Source organism: Equus przewalskii, chromosome 21 (genome assembly GCF_037783145.1).
Source record: "Equus przewalskii isolate Varuska chromosome 21, EquPr2, whole genome shotgun sequence".
Classification (NCBI taxonomy): Eukaryota; Metazoa; Chordata; class Mammalia; order Perissodactyla; family Equidae; genus Equus; species Equus przewalskii.
This window is the reverse complement of record NC_091851.1, coordinates 38,659,447-38,676,517: the sequence shown is the minus strand read 5'-3', so window position 1 is coordinate 38,676,517 and position 17,071 is coordinate 38,659,447. Positions and strand designations below refer to the sequence as shown.

Here is a 17,071-nt window from a genome sequence, read left to right as displayed (position 1 = left end):
CATGGGGGGCCTGGCCTGGCCAGGCCTCTCCTGTGTCCTCTCACCTTTTCCCTCCGCCCTGGGGACCCTAATTTTAGCCTCTATTTTACAGAGGAGGGAAACTGAGGCTCAGAGAGGTTGGGTCACCTGCCCAAAGTCACACAGCCAGGAAGTGGCAGAAAGGAGACTGAGGTGCACATCCCTCAGACTGCAAAGCCTTCTTTATTAAAAGCAGTTTTTTTAGAAGTTGCCAAAATGCTCACTTTCATAGTTGGTGGGTATTGGGGAGTCTGAAACTCGGAGGATGTTGAGGGGCAGGCAGGCGACAAGCAGTGAAGAGTCGGGACTGGGGGCACGGGAATGCTGGATCCAGGCCCACAGGGCCCCTCAGCTCCAGGCCTCTCGTGCAAAACTTCAGTTTCAAAAGAAAGAGAAAGAGAACTCTGGGGTCGGACTCTCTGCGTTAGAATCCAGGTTCTACCGCTCACGAGTTACGTGCCTTCCGGCAAGTCAATTCCCATCAGCCTCAATCTTCTCCTCTGCAAAATGGAATAATATCCATACCAACCTTGCTACACAGCTAAGTGCTCAGCATGTATTAAGAGCTCAATAAGTGTCAGATAATATCATTTTAAAAAGAAAGAGAAGGACTTTCAGATTTTATGAAAAGTCTCCAGTTTTTATCAAGGTTAGCAATAAATTCACAATTTTAAAAAATACTGTGCAGTAAAATTCAGCCCACTCATCTGCAACCTGTGATGTGCGCCTTTTCACGCCTTTCTCTGCACTAGCAAATGTGCGTGCATGTGCCTGTGTGTGTGCACGTGTATGCATGTGTTTACATGTGCTTGTGCCCGTGTTTATGCGTGTGTGCTGTGTGTATACATGGCTAAGGCTGCCGAATGTAGCGACTCCAGGGCCATCTCGGACGAGCCCTCCATCTGTGGCCTCCCTCGTTCCAACATTGATGGGAAAGCTTTTCTTGCACCAGGAACAGGAAGAAGGACATCCTGCTGCTGAGCCCCCAGGGGAACCTCCCCTCAGTAGAATGAAAGCCACAGACCCCACGGCTGCAAGGCCACCGCCACCCAGCCCCCCAAACCTATACACACACCAGCCACACTGGCCTCCCTCCAGTGCCCTGAAAGTGCCGGGCCTCACTCTCCACAGGGCCTTTGCACCAGCTCTCTCCATGCCGGTGGTGCTCTTCTCTCTGCTCCTGATGGGGTGAAGGCCTTGGACTGACTGGCCCCTCCACAGAGAGGCTTCCCTGATCATTTGATGTAACACAGCCCCCAAGTCACTGTGGAGCCCCGGTCTCCCTGCTGTCCTAGCCCTCCTCACCTGCTGAAATTCTCCTCTACTTATTCACGGTCCTCCTCCCTCTAGAATATAAGTTCTCAAAGAGCAGGTGCTGAGTCAGTGCTGGTCACAATGTGAAGACCAGAGCCTGGTCACCTAGAAGGGACTCAGCTGGATGGTGAATGCACAAATGCATGCACACATTGATGAATGAATGAAGGAAGAATGCAGGCATGAATGAATGCATGCACACCTTGATGGGTGAATGAATGCATGTGCACATGAATGAATGCCTGCATGAATGAATGCATGCATACATACATGTATGAATGAATGATGCACACATGAATGAATGATTGCACACATGAATGAACGCATGCACATGTTGAATGAATGAATGCACACATGAATGAATGAATGAATGCACGCATGAATGAATGCCTACATCCTTAGCAGAAAGACACTGGATGAACCCAAGATGGCCGTACTGTTGTGCTGCAGCTGCCCTGAGGTTCTGGCAGTGACAGAGCTGAAAGGCTGAATAAGCCACACCAGGTGTGTGGGGGGCAGCCCTTGGTGGGGGACAAGGGGCCGCAGGCCAGGAAGCGTCCCCTGACCAGGGCTCCACCTTCGAGCTCGGAGGCCTCGCTCGGCCAGCACATCTGGTTGTAAAATACAGGAGAGAGTCCTGCCGTGCGTCCTCCGGCTGATCCTCATTTTCCGCTCCCTGCGTGATTGTCACTATCGATCCGCTGGGGAGCGTGAGGCACGGGAGGAAGCAGCTCATGAAGCCGGACCTGCCTCGAAAGCCACTGCTGGGGCCACGTGGCCAAGCCACGGCTGGGGGAGGGCGCAACCGGCGCCACAGACCGCACCGACACAAAGATGGGCACACACGTGAGCGCATGGCTGGGGCGTGGCGCACAGACAGAGGGTGATGGCTAACCCTAACCACCCTGGTGGCTGGGTATCAGGAGGATGGTGACTTCTATATATTTTTCTCTACAGTGAAAATGTACTACTCTTATTATCAGGAGGGAGGGACGGAAGGGAGGGAGGAAAGAGAAAGGAAACCCCAGCTCTTTTAAAGATTGGCACCTGAGCTAACAACTGTTGCCAATCTCGTTTTTTTTTTCCTGCTTTTTCTCCCCAAATCCCCCCAGTATATAGTTGCATATTTTAGTTGTGGGTCCTTCTAGTTGTGGCATGTGGGATGCCGCCTCAGCATGGCCTGATGAGCGGCGCCATGTCCACGCCCAGGATCCAAACCAGTGAAACCCTGGGCCGCCGAAGCGGAGCGTGTGAACTTAACCACTTGGCCACAGGGCTGGCTCCCCAGCTCTTTTAAAATATAGTTGTAAGTACTGGGTATCTGAACACTTCTGGCAAAGGCCCCGCGTCAGAGCAGGACCCGTCCGGAGAGCCAGCGTTCAGCAGTGAGGAGCGGTCAGGAGCAGACATTTCAACCCCAGCTCTACCGCTTCCTAGCTGTGTGACCTCGGGCAAATCACTCCACCTCTCTGTGCCTCGGCTGCTTTTGTGTAAAATGGGACTAATAAGGGGCCCAGCCTCCTGGAGCTGCTGTGAGGGCGAAGCACTTACAGTCTCTGGCTCGTAGCAGGTGCTCAGTAAGTGATGACATTTATTATTAAAACTGAGAAAGGGCCAGGTTCTAGCCTGAAAAGTCACCCCCTGGATCCCAAGCCCCTGCCTGGCGGGTCACACTGATCTGAGAGCAGGAGGGTCTTGGGCTCCCTGAAAGCCCCCAACACCTCAGACACCCTGGGAGCCCGGCTGGTGGGGCAGAGTGGCGAGCATCCATTGCACAGTCTGCGTCTCGGCCTTGGGGCAACAACCACCACACTCACCGCCTGTCCCTGCTGAGCCCAACGTGCCCGTGCTGGCCTGACCCCCTGCTGACCACTCTCCGAGGGACGGACGGCATAGTCCCAACTTACAGAGGAGGACACTGACTCTAAGAGGGCAGAGAGTTCCCCAGGGGGCAAGTCTGAGGCCCAGGCCATCTGGCCCTGAGATCCATCCGTCCCGGGACAACGTCAGTCCTCATCGGGTCCTAAGTTTCCTTGTTCTAATGTCACACACTGCAAGGTGGGAAATAAGTATTCTCCCATTGGTCTCAAACTCCACGGCCCTCGTGGACTGAGTTTTTCCTCCTTTTAATAGAGACCCAGTTACAGAGAAATACTCCTCTACTCGAAGGAAAGCAACAGCCCGGTGGGGCGGGGGGAGAGGCTGATACAAGGCAAATGCACTCAGCCTCAATGTTGGGGAGTCTCTGGGGCAGAGTGGGGACTGTGGCAGCCTGGGGCTTTGTCCCCACTGAAGGGGACAGGTGCTTCTCAGCTCCAGCTATTAGAAGTAATGGGGGAGGGGGCCCAGGAGTTGCTCTTAACACCCGGTCACCCAGCACAGTCCTGGAGCCTGTTGGCACCTGAGTTTGTAATCTCCATCTAAAGCTTAGAATAACTGCTGGCAGAATGTAAAATGGTGTAGTCGCTTTGGAAAATAGTTTGGCAGTTCCTGAAAAGGGTTACCATACGACCCGGTTATCCACTCCTAGGGATCACCCAAGAGACATGAAGACATACGTCCCCACAAAGGCTGGGACATGAATGTTCACAGCAGCACTATTCATAACAGCCAAAGAGTGGAAAAAATCCAAATATTCATCAACTGATGAATACTGTATATTCATGCATACAATAAAATATTATTCAGCCGTAAAAAGAAACGAGGTTCTGACATGTGCTACCACATGGATGAACCTTGAAAACTTCACGCTAGGTGAAATAAACCAGACACCATAGGCCACGTACTGGACGGCTCCACTCATCCGCCCCATCCAGAGCAGGCACCAGAGAGGGAGAAAGCAGGCTCACGGCTGCGGGGCGGGGGGCGGTACGGGATGACTGCTAATGGATACGGTGTTTGTTTTAGGGGGTGATGAAAATGTCCTGAAATCAGGCATTGGTGATGACTGCACAACCTTGTAAATATACTAAGAACTTCTGAATGGAACACTTTAAAAAGAATCATTCTGGCCTTTCTCAGGGGCGAGGGGAAGTATACTAACTGTAATCCCTTTGAGGGGTCCTGTCATTCTCAAAACAGGGTCCAAACTCCACAACTTGGCCCTACACGGTCAGTCTGTGCCCACCACTCCAGCCTCACCCCTGACCTTGAGCTCTGCACTCACCCACAACTGCCTGAGCGGCCTTGCTCTGTCCAGCCGCTGGGCCTTTGCACAAGCTGCCCCGTCCCCAGGCTCACTCCTCCATCCTCCAGGCCTTAGTGTAAAGGTCATTCCCCGGGAGCTGTGTCTGTTCTGGGTCTGGGCAGCACCCCCATGGTAGGTGGGCACACAGCCAGCCTGTCTCATCCGGCCCACTTCCTCATCCAGGACCCTCACATGCCACTAGCAGGGGACCAGGAGTCTCCCACCAGCTGTGTCCCCAGCACCCATCTCAGCGTAGCCCAGAGTGAGCCTTCCACAAATCTTTGTCGAGGAAATATTGATAAGATTTGCCTTCAAGAAGCTGACAGTTGTTAGCCCACATTATAGGGAAATGAAGGCTCAGACTGTCCGGGGGTAAACACACTCCACAGAGGGAGCCACGGTCACTGCGTGCACGCGCGCGCGCGTGTGTGTGTGTGCGCGCGCGTGCACGCGTCTTGGGACATGTGTGGGTCGAGCTGACAGTGTCGCTGCTCAGCCCCCTCCCCGCTGGGGACCAGGATTTGAACCCAGGCAGCAGGAATCTAGGGCAGAGGTTCCCAACCAGGAGCAAGTTGGCAACATCTAGAGACATTCTGGTTGTCACAACTGGGGGGACGCTACTGGCATCTCGTGAGCAGAGGCCAGGGACGGTGCGAAATGTCCCACAATGCACAGGACAGCCCCACAACGGAGAATTCCTGGCCCCAAGTGTCATCAGCACCCAGGCTGGGACGCCTGCTCTGGAGCGTAAGCTCCTGACCACTGAGCTCGCCTGTCTCTTCAGCGGCTCCCCATTCCTCAGGATAAAGGCCGAAATCCTGACCGTGGATCGCAAGGCCTGAGGCCCGTTTTCTCCAGCCCTGCTCTGGTCATGTCCCCGTAATCTGGCCATCCCAGGATCCTTCCAGCGTCCCCATCTTCTTGCTGCCCCAGAGCTGAGATCCTTCCCTCCTCTGAGCCTCTGCCTGAGCTGTGCCCCTGCCCACCCCTCCCCACCCCACACTGTTCCTTCCACACATCCTCCAGGGGCCTGCGGATCCCACCCCTTGGTCGCTCCTTTCCTCCAGAGCGCTCACCTCACCCTTGGTAACCGTGGCCAACAGAATAATGGCCCCAAGATGTCCACATCCTCATTCCCAGAACCTGTGCCTACGTTACCTGACACGACAAAAAAGATTTGCAGATGTGATCAAGGGGGAATCACATGAAACGGGGAGATGATCCTGGAGGATCCGGGTGGGCCCAGTGTCCTCACAGGGTCCTCATAAGAGGGAAGCAGGAGTATCGGAGCAGGAGAGAGGCGGGAGGAGGCTACGCTGTGGGCTCTGCAGAGGGAGGAAGGGGCCACGAGCAGAGACACGCAGGCAGCCATTAGAAGCTGGAAGAGCCAAGGACCCGATTCCCCCAGAGCCTCCAGTCTGGATGCTCCTGCAGAGTCAGCCCTGCCGACACCAACTTTAGTCTATTAGACACATTTTTAACCTCCGATCTCAAGAGCTGTAAGATAATAAAGTCGTGTTGTTTTAAGCCACACATTTGTGGTAATTTGTTACAGTGGCCCCAGGAAACTACTATGGTAACGTCTGCTGTCGTGTCTCTCCTGCCGGAATATGGCCATGGACTGTCCGTCTCACTGTGAGCGCCCCGCAGCGGCACACAGTAGGCCCTCAGTAAATGTTAGTGGACTGAATGCTGGAGAAAACTTGAGAGCTGGGCCAGCAAGGCACGGCTGGAACTGGGGCTGCAAATCTTCCCACTTTCCTTCCTCTTTCAAACGTGTGGAATAAAATTCAAATGAATCAGCTATTCCAAGGGCAAAGTTTTAATTATATTCCTGTCTCATTCTCGGCTGACAAGAATGTTAATTCTCTGCTAACTCCGGTGCTGACTGCCACGCTCCCTTCCTCTGCAGCTTGAAGGGGCCCAGTCCCCTCTGTCCGGGTGACGACTATTAAACCGCAAGCTCCCCCCAGCCTCCCGGGCTTCCCCTGCGCAAGGAGCCAGGACCCCAAGGTGAGGGCCCCAGTTTGATTAAGAGCTTGGGTTCCAGTGAATGCAAGTTGAAGTCCCAGCTTCATGGGACTCTGTGACTCTGGGGAAGTGGCTTACCTCTTGGAGTTTATGTTCCTCCTCTGGGAGATGGGGTAGTGAGGGTACCAAATTTGCAGCGCAGCAAAGGGAAAAACAAGATACTCTATAGCTTGGCCCAGTGCCCACCAAGTAAACGATGAGTGAGATAAGTCAGCAGTGAGGCAATAGGGCTCAGTGGGGACTGTGGTGAGCAGGAAAACGCGTGCCTCATCTGAGGAGCAGCTGCCACCAGTGCTATAAGAATACAGCCCAGGGGTTGGAGATGCTCTATTTCTTAACTTGGGCCATCTTCTCATGGGAGTTTCCATATGTAAAAATTCACTCAACTATACATTTAAGACATCTGGACTTAATGTATTTATACCTTGAAAAATAAACAGATTAAAGTACTTAAAGAGATGTGGGCCCAGGGTTATCAAAGCTTCTGAATTTCAAAAAGCAGCTTAAAATTCAGATTTTAATATAAAGTATCTCTATTTTTCAATGGAGTACTTTATACAAATTCATACTTTTTGTATTTTTTTAAATACCATGTAAGCGTAGACCCCTTTTTGTCACTACCCCCCTGCAATGGGTCTAACACCCGACACTCTCAAGGCCAGATCAGCATCTTGGAAGAGAGGCCAAAAGAGCCAGAATGAGTCCACAGGTCTCACAGGGGAAGCTTATTCTCCTGGACACACCTCCAGCTGGTCCACCTTGGCGTAGACGCCACGCATTTCCGTCACCTTGGCCTTAAGGAGTGGGATGCTTTCCTCCAAGATCTGGGAAGTGTCGCTCCTGATCTGCAAGGAACAAAACAATTCATCAGGCCCTCTGCCATGTCACCGCATCCTCCCCCTGGCCTCTGGTCGGCCAGGGTCTGCAGAGACCTCGCTGGTAGCCGACACAGTGAGCGGCATCCTGTGCAAGGACGGGCCCAGGAACAAGGCAGAGTCCCAGGTGGGGACCAAGCTCACCGCCTCTCAGGACACAGACCCATCCAGGTATTAGTTCCTGAACCGCAAATTGTCCTCGCCCCAAAACCCAACAATACCAGTCCCAAACTAAGTATCTTCATTTTCTAAACCACCAAACCAGAGCAAACGAAAAGAATCAAAATCTCTTCTCCAAACCGAAGTCGAGATAAGTCAAGTTTTCATTGCACTGGAAATAATACTAATGAGTTAACAATAATCATTAACATTCATTAATAATGTTGACGAAAACCACCACTCTCACGGATCAGCAGTGCCTCCTCCACGCAGACACTGGACGAAGCATTTCCCACGCACCATCTCATTTAATTTTCAATGTCTTTTGCTTGGAAGGGCCCCCAAAGCGACTGACTAGGAACTTTGTGAAGCTGCCTCTGTCCATCGATCACTGAAACGGGACTCAGGCCTCCGTTCTCGCTCGGAGCCGAGGGACTGAGCCGAAGCCTCCGGCGTGTGTGTAGGAGGGAGACCCCATCTGCCCCCGTGCAGAGGGCAGCTGCGCACTGATCCCAGGGGACCTCTGAGTCTCCTGAGGGAAGCCAGTCAAATGCTGGTCCCAGGCCCCTGCGTGTTTGGTTTAGCTTGAGGTCTGCTGGGAATCTGCGTTTTCAGCTAAGCTCCAACGCCACGCTGGAGGGGGGTCTGGGGACAGCCAGAGAAACCCCAGTGGGCACATGAGGAGCTGGACTCATGACTCAGACTGGAGTCTGAATTTAGCTCTACCCACCATGAACGGTGTGACCTTGGGCAAGCAACCACACCTCTCTGAGCCCTCCTGGGCTTTTCTGGACAGTGAAGTGATGACGATAGTCCTTCCTTCCTTGGAATGCTGTGAGGAAGGAACCTTTAGCAGCGTGTGGCATGGCGTGTGCAGGCAGCTTCTGACGCGGTCCCCAGGGATCCTCGCCTCCTGGTATTCACACCCTGTGTGAGCCCGTCCCCTAGACGGTGGGCTGGTCCCAGCAACCCACTGCTAATGAAGGGGAGTCAGCCAAAGGAGAGACGTCAATCTTGGGACTAGGCTACAAACGACTCGAGCTTGCTGGCGCTCTCTCTTGCTGGCTCGCTCGCGCAGGCTCTCTCCCCACGTCTTCTTTATCACGTGCCCTCTTTGCTAACGCTGATGAAGCAAGTGGCCATGATGGAGAGGCCCACGTGGCTGGGAACTGAGGGCAGCCTCCAGCCAACAGCCAGTGAGGACCTGAATCGTACCCACAACCGCTGACTTGGCCTGGACGCAATGCTGCCCCAGTCGAGGCCTGAGATGACCGTGGCCCCGGACAACCCTTGACAGCGGCCTGTGACAGCCCTTGAGCCGCAGGACCCAGAGAGGCTGCACCCAGACTCCCGACGTACAGACCCTGTCAGATAAGAGACTGTCTAAGTCACTAAGTTTGGGCATAACGTGTCATACAGCAGTAGGTAACTAACACAGGGTGACAACTCAGCACAAAATTTTAATTTTAAAAATGTTTTGGGGGCTGGCCTGGGGGCTCAGCAGTTAAGTTTGCACGTTCTGCTTCGGCAGCCCAGGGTTCACTGGTTCAGATACTGGGCGTGGACCTACACACTGCTTGTCAAGCCATGCTGTGGCAGGTGTCCCACATAAAATAGAAGAGGATGGGTACAGATGTGAGCTCAGGGCCAGTCTTCCTCAGCAAAAAGAGGAGGATTGGCAGCAGATGTTAGCTCATCTAATCTTCCTCAAAAAAAAAAAGTTTTTGGGGGCTGGCCCTGTGGCCGAGTGGTTAAGTTGATGCACTCCACTTCTGCGGCCCAGGGTTTCGCCAGTTCGGATCCTGGGAGTGGACATGGCTCCCTCCAGATGGGGCAGGAGCTCTCCAGTTTCCATAGTCACCACCCCTCCCTAGCGTCTCACCCCTGTCCAGATCCTGCCTGGCTCCTGCAGGCACCTGCATCTGTTACTTGCAATAGGAAAAAGTCCTCAATATCCTTGTCTCCCCAAGGACAAATGTCTAGAGGGACACCCATCCCTCCACAAGGCTAACCCAGGAGAAATCGCCATGATGCAAGAGAGAGCAGATAATTCATGGCAAGGTCAGAACGCAGTGGATTGAACACAAACCTCTTCTGTCTGTTAATTTCTAGAGAAACAAACAGGGAGAGAACAAGTGAGAATCAGGAGGGTCAGCAACCTGGAGGCGCACAGGGAACGCTGTGGAGAGGAGAGGCCCGGAGCGCTAGCCCGCTTTCCTCTAAGTCCGCAGGAACGGGAGGAACAGAGAGGGTCCATGGGCCAAGCGAGAAAGCGCTTCTCTGAAGATGCTTCTCCACAAACTGAAATCGTAGGCAGTGGGGCCTCCACGCCTGCCTGGAAGGCAGGCTGCACATATTTGGGGGAAAAGCAGAGAGTCATCTTTGGGGTCTGAAAGACCCTCAGGCCTTTTTCTTGGTTCCCCCACGGGCTGGGAACGATAGGGGCAGACTTGAGGGTGTTGAACACAGGCTGGGTCAAGAGGATCACGGTACCAAGACGCCAGGAAAGTTCGCCACGTGCTGGGAACAGCCTCCGAGATGGAGACACTATTTTACCTTCAACCTTATTTTATAGGGGATGAAACCGAAAAAAACAGAGAAACTAAATGAGTGGGCCCAAGGTCACAAAGCCACAACGCAGGAGACGGAGGATTCAAGTGCAGGTTGGTCTGAGGCCACCCCCTAACACCAGGTCTGTAGACATGTTCTTTTGGGCCCATGCAGAGCCAGCCTGCCTCATGTCTAAAAAAAAAAGCTCGACATCACAACCAAGTTAGGTGCCAAGATCTAAAATTAAGGATATTTCCCTTAGAAACCCAGATTTACGGCTTCTTGTGAAAAATCAGAAGGCCTGGCCACATTGAGCTCATGTTCCACATGGCAACAACCAGCCAGAGCTAAGTGACAGCTGCCCACTTTGCTTAACCATAGTCCCCACCACCCCCTAGAGTCTCCCCAACATGGTGTCCATGGCGACGGTGGGCCTTTTCTTGTTATAGGGGAGTCAAAGGAAAGCGACACGTTTCATTTCCCACACTCAAGCCGCTTCACGTCATCCTGTCACAGGCCTCTGAGTCTGCACGTTCCACACAGTACTGAGAAGAGCAGAGAGACTGCCATCAGATGCTTTCCGAGCCTCTGCCAGGATGAAGCCCCCGCCAGGTTTACTGGCCTGAGGATCGGCAGGCCCTTCCCCAGCCTGTTCTCCCCGCACCCCAGAGCTGATCTCCAGAGCCCAGAAGTCTGGGCAGCGGACACGGGGGTTATCACAGAGCAGAGACGGCCGCCCAGGATGATTCAGGGCCCAGGAGGGACAGCCAAATGCACTTGACCCAGGAGCACACGCCAATGCCAAATGCAACTGCTGGGCCGAGGCCAACAGGATATTTTCTCCATTTATGTGAGCGAAGTAAGAGTCTGCTCCCCGCCAGAGGGGGGCCTGAGGCCAGGGGGGGTTTCTGAGCGCCCCAACGAGCTGCCCAAACCCCCGAGGGTGCTGAGCTGGGAGGCCTCATCAGTCGTTCCTGTGAATAACCTCCTTGGTGTCACGGCCCTCTGCTTTCATGATGATGGCGGCGACCTCAGAAGCTACCGTTTATGGGTCACTTAATACACAGCAGGCGCATGCTAAGCAGTCATTTTTAATTGAGTGCAAATGACACACAGTAAAGTGCTCAGGCCTAAGTGGACAGTTTGGTGAATTTACATCTGTGTGTTCACATCTGTGTAAGCACCACCCAGACCAATGTATAGAGCATTCCACCGCGCCAGAAGGCTCCCTCACGCCTCCTCCCCGTCACGACCACCCTCCCAAAGCCAGACGCTACCTCACTTCCATCACCGTGTGTTAGTTTTGCCCACTTTTGAACTTTGTATTAAGGGAACCAGACCGTGTTCTTGGGTCCAGCTTCTTGCACTCAACATCACTTCTGTGAGAGTCATTCACATTGCCACATACAGTAGGCCACTCTTAGGATCGCTGTGAGTTCCAGGGTATCAGTAAACAATCATTTCTTCACCCATTTCTCCTGCTGATGGACAAAGTTGCCGTGAACATTCGTGTACGAACCTTGGTGGACACGTGTTTTCATTGTTCTTGGGCACTTACCCAGGATCAGAATTGCCGGGATGTGGGCCAAGCACACGTCTGACTTCATAAGGAACGGCCCACCCGTTTTCCCAAGCGTGGCAGCTTCTGCGTTCCCGCCAGCAGATCCGCGGGAGTTTCAGCAGCTCCACGCCCTCGTGCGCTTGGCGTCGGCCATCTTTGCATTCGGGCAGTTCTGGCGGATGGAAAGCACACGTTCCTGCCTCATCGAGTCCTCACTACAACTCTGTGGAGCGGATCCCATTTGCAGTGGGTTAAACTCCGTCACAAACCCTTTACTTTCCTTCTATGAAGACCTGGGGTCCATGTCCTCTGCCCCTCGGATCTGGCTGGGCTGTGTGACGGCTTTGACCAATAAAACACGACAGAAGTGACACTGTGTCAATTTCCATCCCCACGCCTCCAGAGACATGGCGGCCTCCACTTCCCATCTGTTGCGGGCCTGCTCTGGGAGGCCAGACTGCCATGCTATGGGGAAGCGCAAGCTAGCGCAAAGAGAACTAGGCAAGAAAAGTCCCCAGCTCCTCAGCCCGCCCAGCCCAGATGTCAGACAAGCACAAGAAGGAGCCAGTGGAACATCCCTGGCCCAGCAGGTGCCACCTGGTGCCTCTGTGCCCTGTCCTGGCCCACACAATCAATTGGCTGCTGTTTTATACCACTAAGTTTTGGGGTGATTTGATGCAGCAATAGATAATCAAAACCATTTTCTCCATTTTACAGAGGAGAAAATAAAGGTGCAGAGAGGTGACGTGCTGCGCCCAAGGCCCCAAGCGGGAAGAGTCGGAGCTTGAAGTGGCAACAGCTGGCATTGTATCTAAGGTCAAGACAGGTCGCAGGCCCAGGGTAGTGAATTCGTCACAGAAAGTAATCAAGGACAGGCTGGCAGAGGAGTGAACACATCAGACAGGAGGCTGGACTCTCCTTTCTGGCAGGCTGACCCTGTCAGAGACGAAACAGCCTCCCCCTGGACCACGCGGCAGGGATCCCAGCCTCTCAGACCTCCGTCTTGATTAGTGTGTCCAAAGGCCACAGCAGGGACCCGGGGACAGTGGTCTATGGCATGACAACACCTGCCCCCCCGAGTCCCCACTTATCCCCAGCTTGGATCACAAGAGAAAAGAGGTCCCAAGACAAGGCTGACAGGTGGACACCCCTCTCTGTGCCGCGGAGCCCACGACACCCGGGTGTGGACACCGTGGGCAAGCTGAGCATCAGTTGTTGAGGCCAAGAGGACTTCTCTCCATCTTCTACAGGGCCTCAGCACAGCGCATCGCTGCAGGGGCTGCAGGCTCAAAATGCCTCCAGGGGCCCAACAGCATCGCACCAGGTGCCTTCTATCAACGCAGACACGCTCATTTGCTTATAAACATCGAAACAGTCTTCACTTCGACGGGAAGCGCAGTCTCTTCCATTTCCTGAAACACGGGAGCCTCTTGATCTGGTTTTACTCGCCCGCTTTCAGTAGGGCCCAGAGTACAGAGACACACGCGCCACCACAGAGCAGGCGAGCAAGTGACGGATGCCCCCGGCAGTTGGGGAGGCTCCCACGGGGAGCAGTGGGGATGGCGACAGGCTGGAGAACACACACGCTGTCCACAGGGGGTGGCCACTACGCAGCTCCTGCTGATACTGGTCAGGTGGGAAAGAGCACCTAAAGGGAGCCAGGTCTTTGCTTTTCCAAGAGAAGCCAGAAATCCAGATTTTCTCGCATGACACTCTGTAAATGTCAGCAGCTAATTTCTTTTTTGTTCCCACAAACATCCAATACATCTGCAGGCTGGACGGCAGGACTGGGCTCATGGTGGGTCATGTGTGTGTGACCTCAGTATTAAAATCTTTGCATAAATGCATCTCCAGGCTTCGAGTTCGGAGAGGACCTTCGCGATGCTGCCTGCAGTCTTGGGCGTTCCCACCGTGGGAAGCCCCGGCAGTTTTCAGGGCAAGGGCGGCCTGGGCCCCTCTCTGCCCAGCCAAGCTGAGTCGGGCCCCACGCCCTCCTCTCAGGCAGGCAGTGGGTCTCCTTTCACAGGAGGAGGATGCCCTGGGACTGGAGAACAAAAACGTCTCTGGATCAGCTGTCCACACCATCTTCCAAATCCACCCCTGCCTGTGGATCCTTGCAGTCCACACGGCGCCCAGCACACTGATCCCCACAGGCCGGTCCTCTGCCTGGACCCCCGCCCTCCCCAGTAGCTGAATTCTTTCTGTTCCTCCTTCAAGCTCCAAATTAATCACCACCTGTTCTGCAAGCCTTTCCCGTTTCCCAGGCAGAGCTGAACGCCTCTGCTCTTCATTCTTTTTTTTAAAGCAAACTAAGTATTAGGATTATGAGCCCAGTTCCTTCTAGACCCTGTTTCCCTTTTCAAAACCTCTGCAGCCCCCTTTGCACCTTGAACACACCTCACGACGGCACTTCAACACTGGGTGACAGCGACCGGTACACAAGTCAGGGCCCCCCCAACAGACGGGGGTCGGCCTCCCTCTGCAGCCTCAGGCTCCCCACAGGACCCAGGCAGAGGGTGCCCAATGTCTGGTGAGGAAGAAAGGACTATCCAGGCATTCAAAGTGGGGCTCATCTCCCAGCTCCCACCTGCACCCACATCTGAACTAAAAAGTTGGCTCTCAAGAGAGAAGCACACACAGGTCGGTCCTCGTGGGAAGGTTTCTGTCTCGTTCTCTGCTGAGCTGCAGAGGCTGGCACAGGTAGGTGCTCAAAGGTCTGCTGAATGCGGGGGACAACCTGGTGCCCATCGTGTTGGGTCGCTTCCAGGGGAAGCGAGATGATACGGGAAACACAATTTGTATGGTTGCTGCTACAAAGTAGGTGTTTAATAAACATGCGGGGTTACCGTTGCTGTTACTGCCGCGGGCTCTCCCCAACGCCTCTCCAGACACTTGCTTCGCAGGAACACAAATCTACACCACCGGGCAGGCCTCCCCCGGTCCAGGGAAAGGCAGGGCCTGCTCACAATACGGAGCATTACCCTTTGGGCCTCCAGGCAGAAGCCTCAGACCCTGGTTGCTTGTTTGCTTTTAATAAGCTTGGGAACTTCCAGAAAATTCCATCATTGCTCCTGGGGGGCCCCACAGCTGTTTGGCAACAATCTTGGGGACACAAGGATCTAGAGGAGATTTCTAGAGAATTCAGAGTGGAGACCTTGTCTTCTGGGCCTAAGGTACAATCTTCCATGTTCTTCCCTAGTCAAGGGGCTTTGATCCCACAAAACAGGGTGGGAGGCAAAAGGGAGAGAGCACAGGACTCAGGAAGGAGCCAAGGGCTCAAGCCCGCCACCCGCCTCGGCCTGGCCCAGAGGCTCCTCCTAGGCCTGAAGGCCTGAAGCCATTTCCTGCTGTCTCCATGTTTGCCTGGCGAACTGCACAGAGCCAGGAAAGTTAAATATAGTCTTCGCATCCCCGCTGAGCGGCTCCCTCATCGGTGCCGAGAGTGCCACCTGGTGGCCCGCGCCCGGCTCCTCGGTGGAATAAAACCATCTGGGGGAAGGGCGTTATCAAGATGGCCGCCTCAGGAAGGCTTGGTGTGGGGAGAGAGGGAGAGAGCGGGAGACGGGGACAGAGAGAGGGGGAGAGGGGGGAGGGAGAGGGAGCGGCGGGGTTCCCCTCCCCGCTGGCCGCTGCCCATCCCTGCTGGTTGCTAAATCCCCACCAAGATGGCCTCCCCAGAGAACTCCAGGAAGGGCCTGGAGTCCGGCCTCGCCCCAGGCGCCACTCACCACGTCCGCGAGGCTGCAGAACTCCTCCAGCCTGAGCAGCATGCCCTCGATGGTCTCCTCCACCTCCTTCGCCTGGAAAGAGACAATATCCCCCAGATTAGCAAGTGGTTTCCAGGGAGACAAACGCCCTTCTTTTTTTCCTACAGCAAACTAAATCTTGGGATTATCGGCCCAGTTCCCTCTAGACTTCCTTCCCTTTCAAACCCTCTCGCAGCCTCACTGGAAACAGCGATGGGCGAGTGGCAATCTTGAGGCCCGTGGATACAGGATGGGTTAGAGCCACCGTGGTCCCTCCACGCGATGCAGCGTTCAAAAGAGACGATGAGATAAACAAATATGAACGGGAAATAACAACGTTGCCCTTATCATCCCCGTTGTTCAGCTGAGGAAACTGAGGCTCAGCGAGGCGAGGTAACCTGCTCAAGGTCGCACAGCTAAGAAGTGGTGGGGCCAGGATTCTTTGCAGGTTTGAGTCTACGGCCTCATAGAGACACTGAGCAGGGTGCCTCCTGAGAAGCCCCCTGGGGAGGAGACGCCAGCTGAAGATGAAGAATATAAGCCATCCTTGTGACAACAGCAGACCTGAGCGTGGGTCGACAGAGGAAGGCGGGGAATGACATGCACCCAACTGCTAATAGTTAGCAGACTGCTCATACTAAAAAGTTATTATTTATCTGAAATTCAAATTTAGCTGAGCAACCTGCGATTTATCTGGAAACCCTCCTGAGAGTGCCTACATAGCCCTGAGGAGCAGGAATGGGCAATGGGGTCTCACAAGGGAGATCTGAACGCTTATGTCATGGAAGGGTCCCAAATTCAAAATGCATCAGGGCTCGGCAGTAAGGTAATGAGACGCAGGCCACTGGGGCTCACAGTGGGCCCGAAAAGTGCCCGCCCCGTCCTCAGCAGCCAGCCAGCAGCAGCCGTCAGGAAGCACAGGCCTGCCAGAGCCTTCCATTTCTCAAGAGAAGCCAGAAATTCTAACTTTATGGGAAATGTCCCAATTTTTAAATAGTGGCACCAATTCAAAAAGAATTTTTTTAATGCTTCACGGGCCAAGCAAAACACGAACTCGAAAGGGTCTGCCAGTTTACAATCCCTGCTTTAATCACTTGTGTGAAAATTAGTTTGAACCTTTTCCCCCTCAAGTATGTACTGGTTTTATGACTTATAAAATACCTGGGTTTTTCTTAATTATCAGGCATCTAAGGAAGAAAGTTCTCCTAGAAAGTGAACCACTTTCTCTGGCTCACCAGGCCACACCGTCGTGCTCCAGGGAGGCGATGCTAGATCTTTCTGGGCAGGCCTGGTACCCACGCCCGCACCTGAACGCTCCCCACACCCACTTGTGCCCGGAGAAGTGTTTACACAGCGCCAGAGCCCACTGCCTGCAGCGTGAGCCGGCGCCACCGCCACAAGAAGGACTGAGCAAAAAAACATCTTTCCGGCTGGAGTATAAATAGTACCAAGTTGCAATTTTAAACTCTGCAACCTTCAGTTCACAGCTGGGCCTATTTCTGTGCCTGAACGGGGGAGGTGGACGGGAGAAGGGGACCACAGTGGAGGGGGCCCTGGCAAACACACAGGAAGTCCTCCCACCCCAGAAAGTGAAATCCTGGTAAAGAATGTCCTTAATGCACTAAGAGAG

At 53.9% G+C, this 17,071-nt stretch overlaps 1 protein-coding gene across 1 annotated transcript in view; it reads right to left on the bottom strand.

Annotated features, from left to right (window-relative positions):
• BCAS4 (breast carcinoma amplified sequence 4) overlaps positions 1-17,071 on the bottom strand; it is a 57,152-nt gene that overhangs the window by 27,440 nt on the left and 12,641 nt on the right. The window contains exons 2-3 of the mRNA XM_070589456.1: positions 15,424-15,495; positions 7,294-7,395 (exon numbers count right to left, since the gene is read on the bottom strand). Of these exons, the coding sequence (XP_070445557.1) occupies positions 7,294-7,395; positions 15,424-15,495 (174 nt within the window). The remainder of the gene's footprint in view (positions 1-7,293; positions 7,396-15,423; positions 15,496-17,071) is intronic.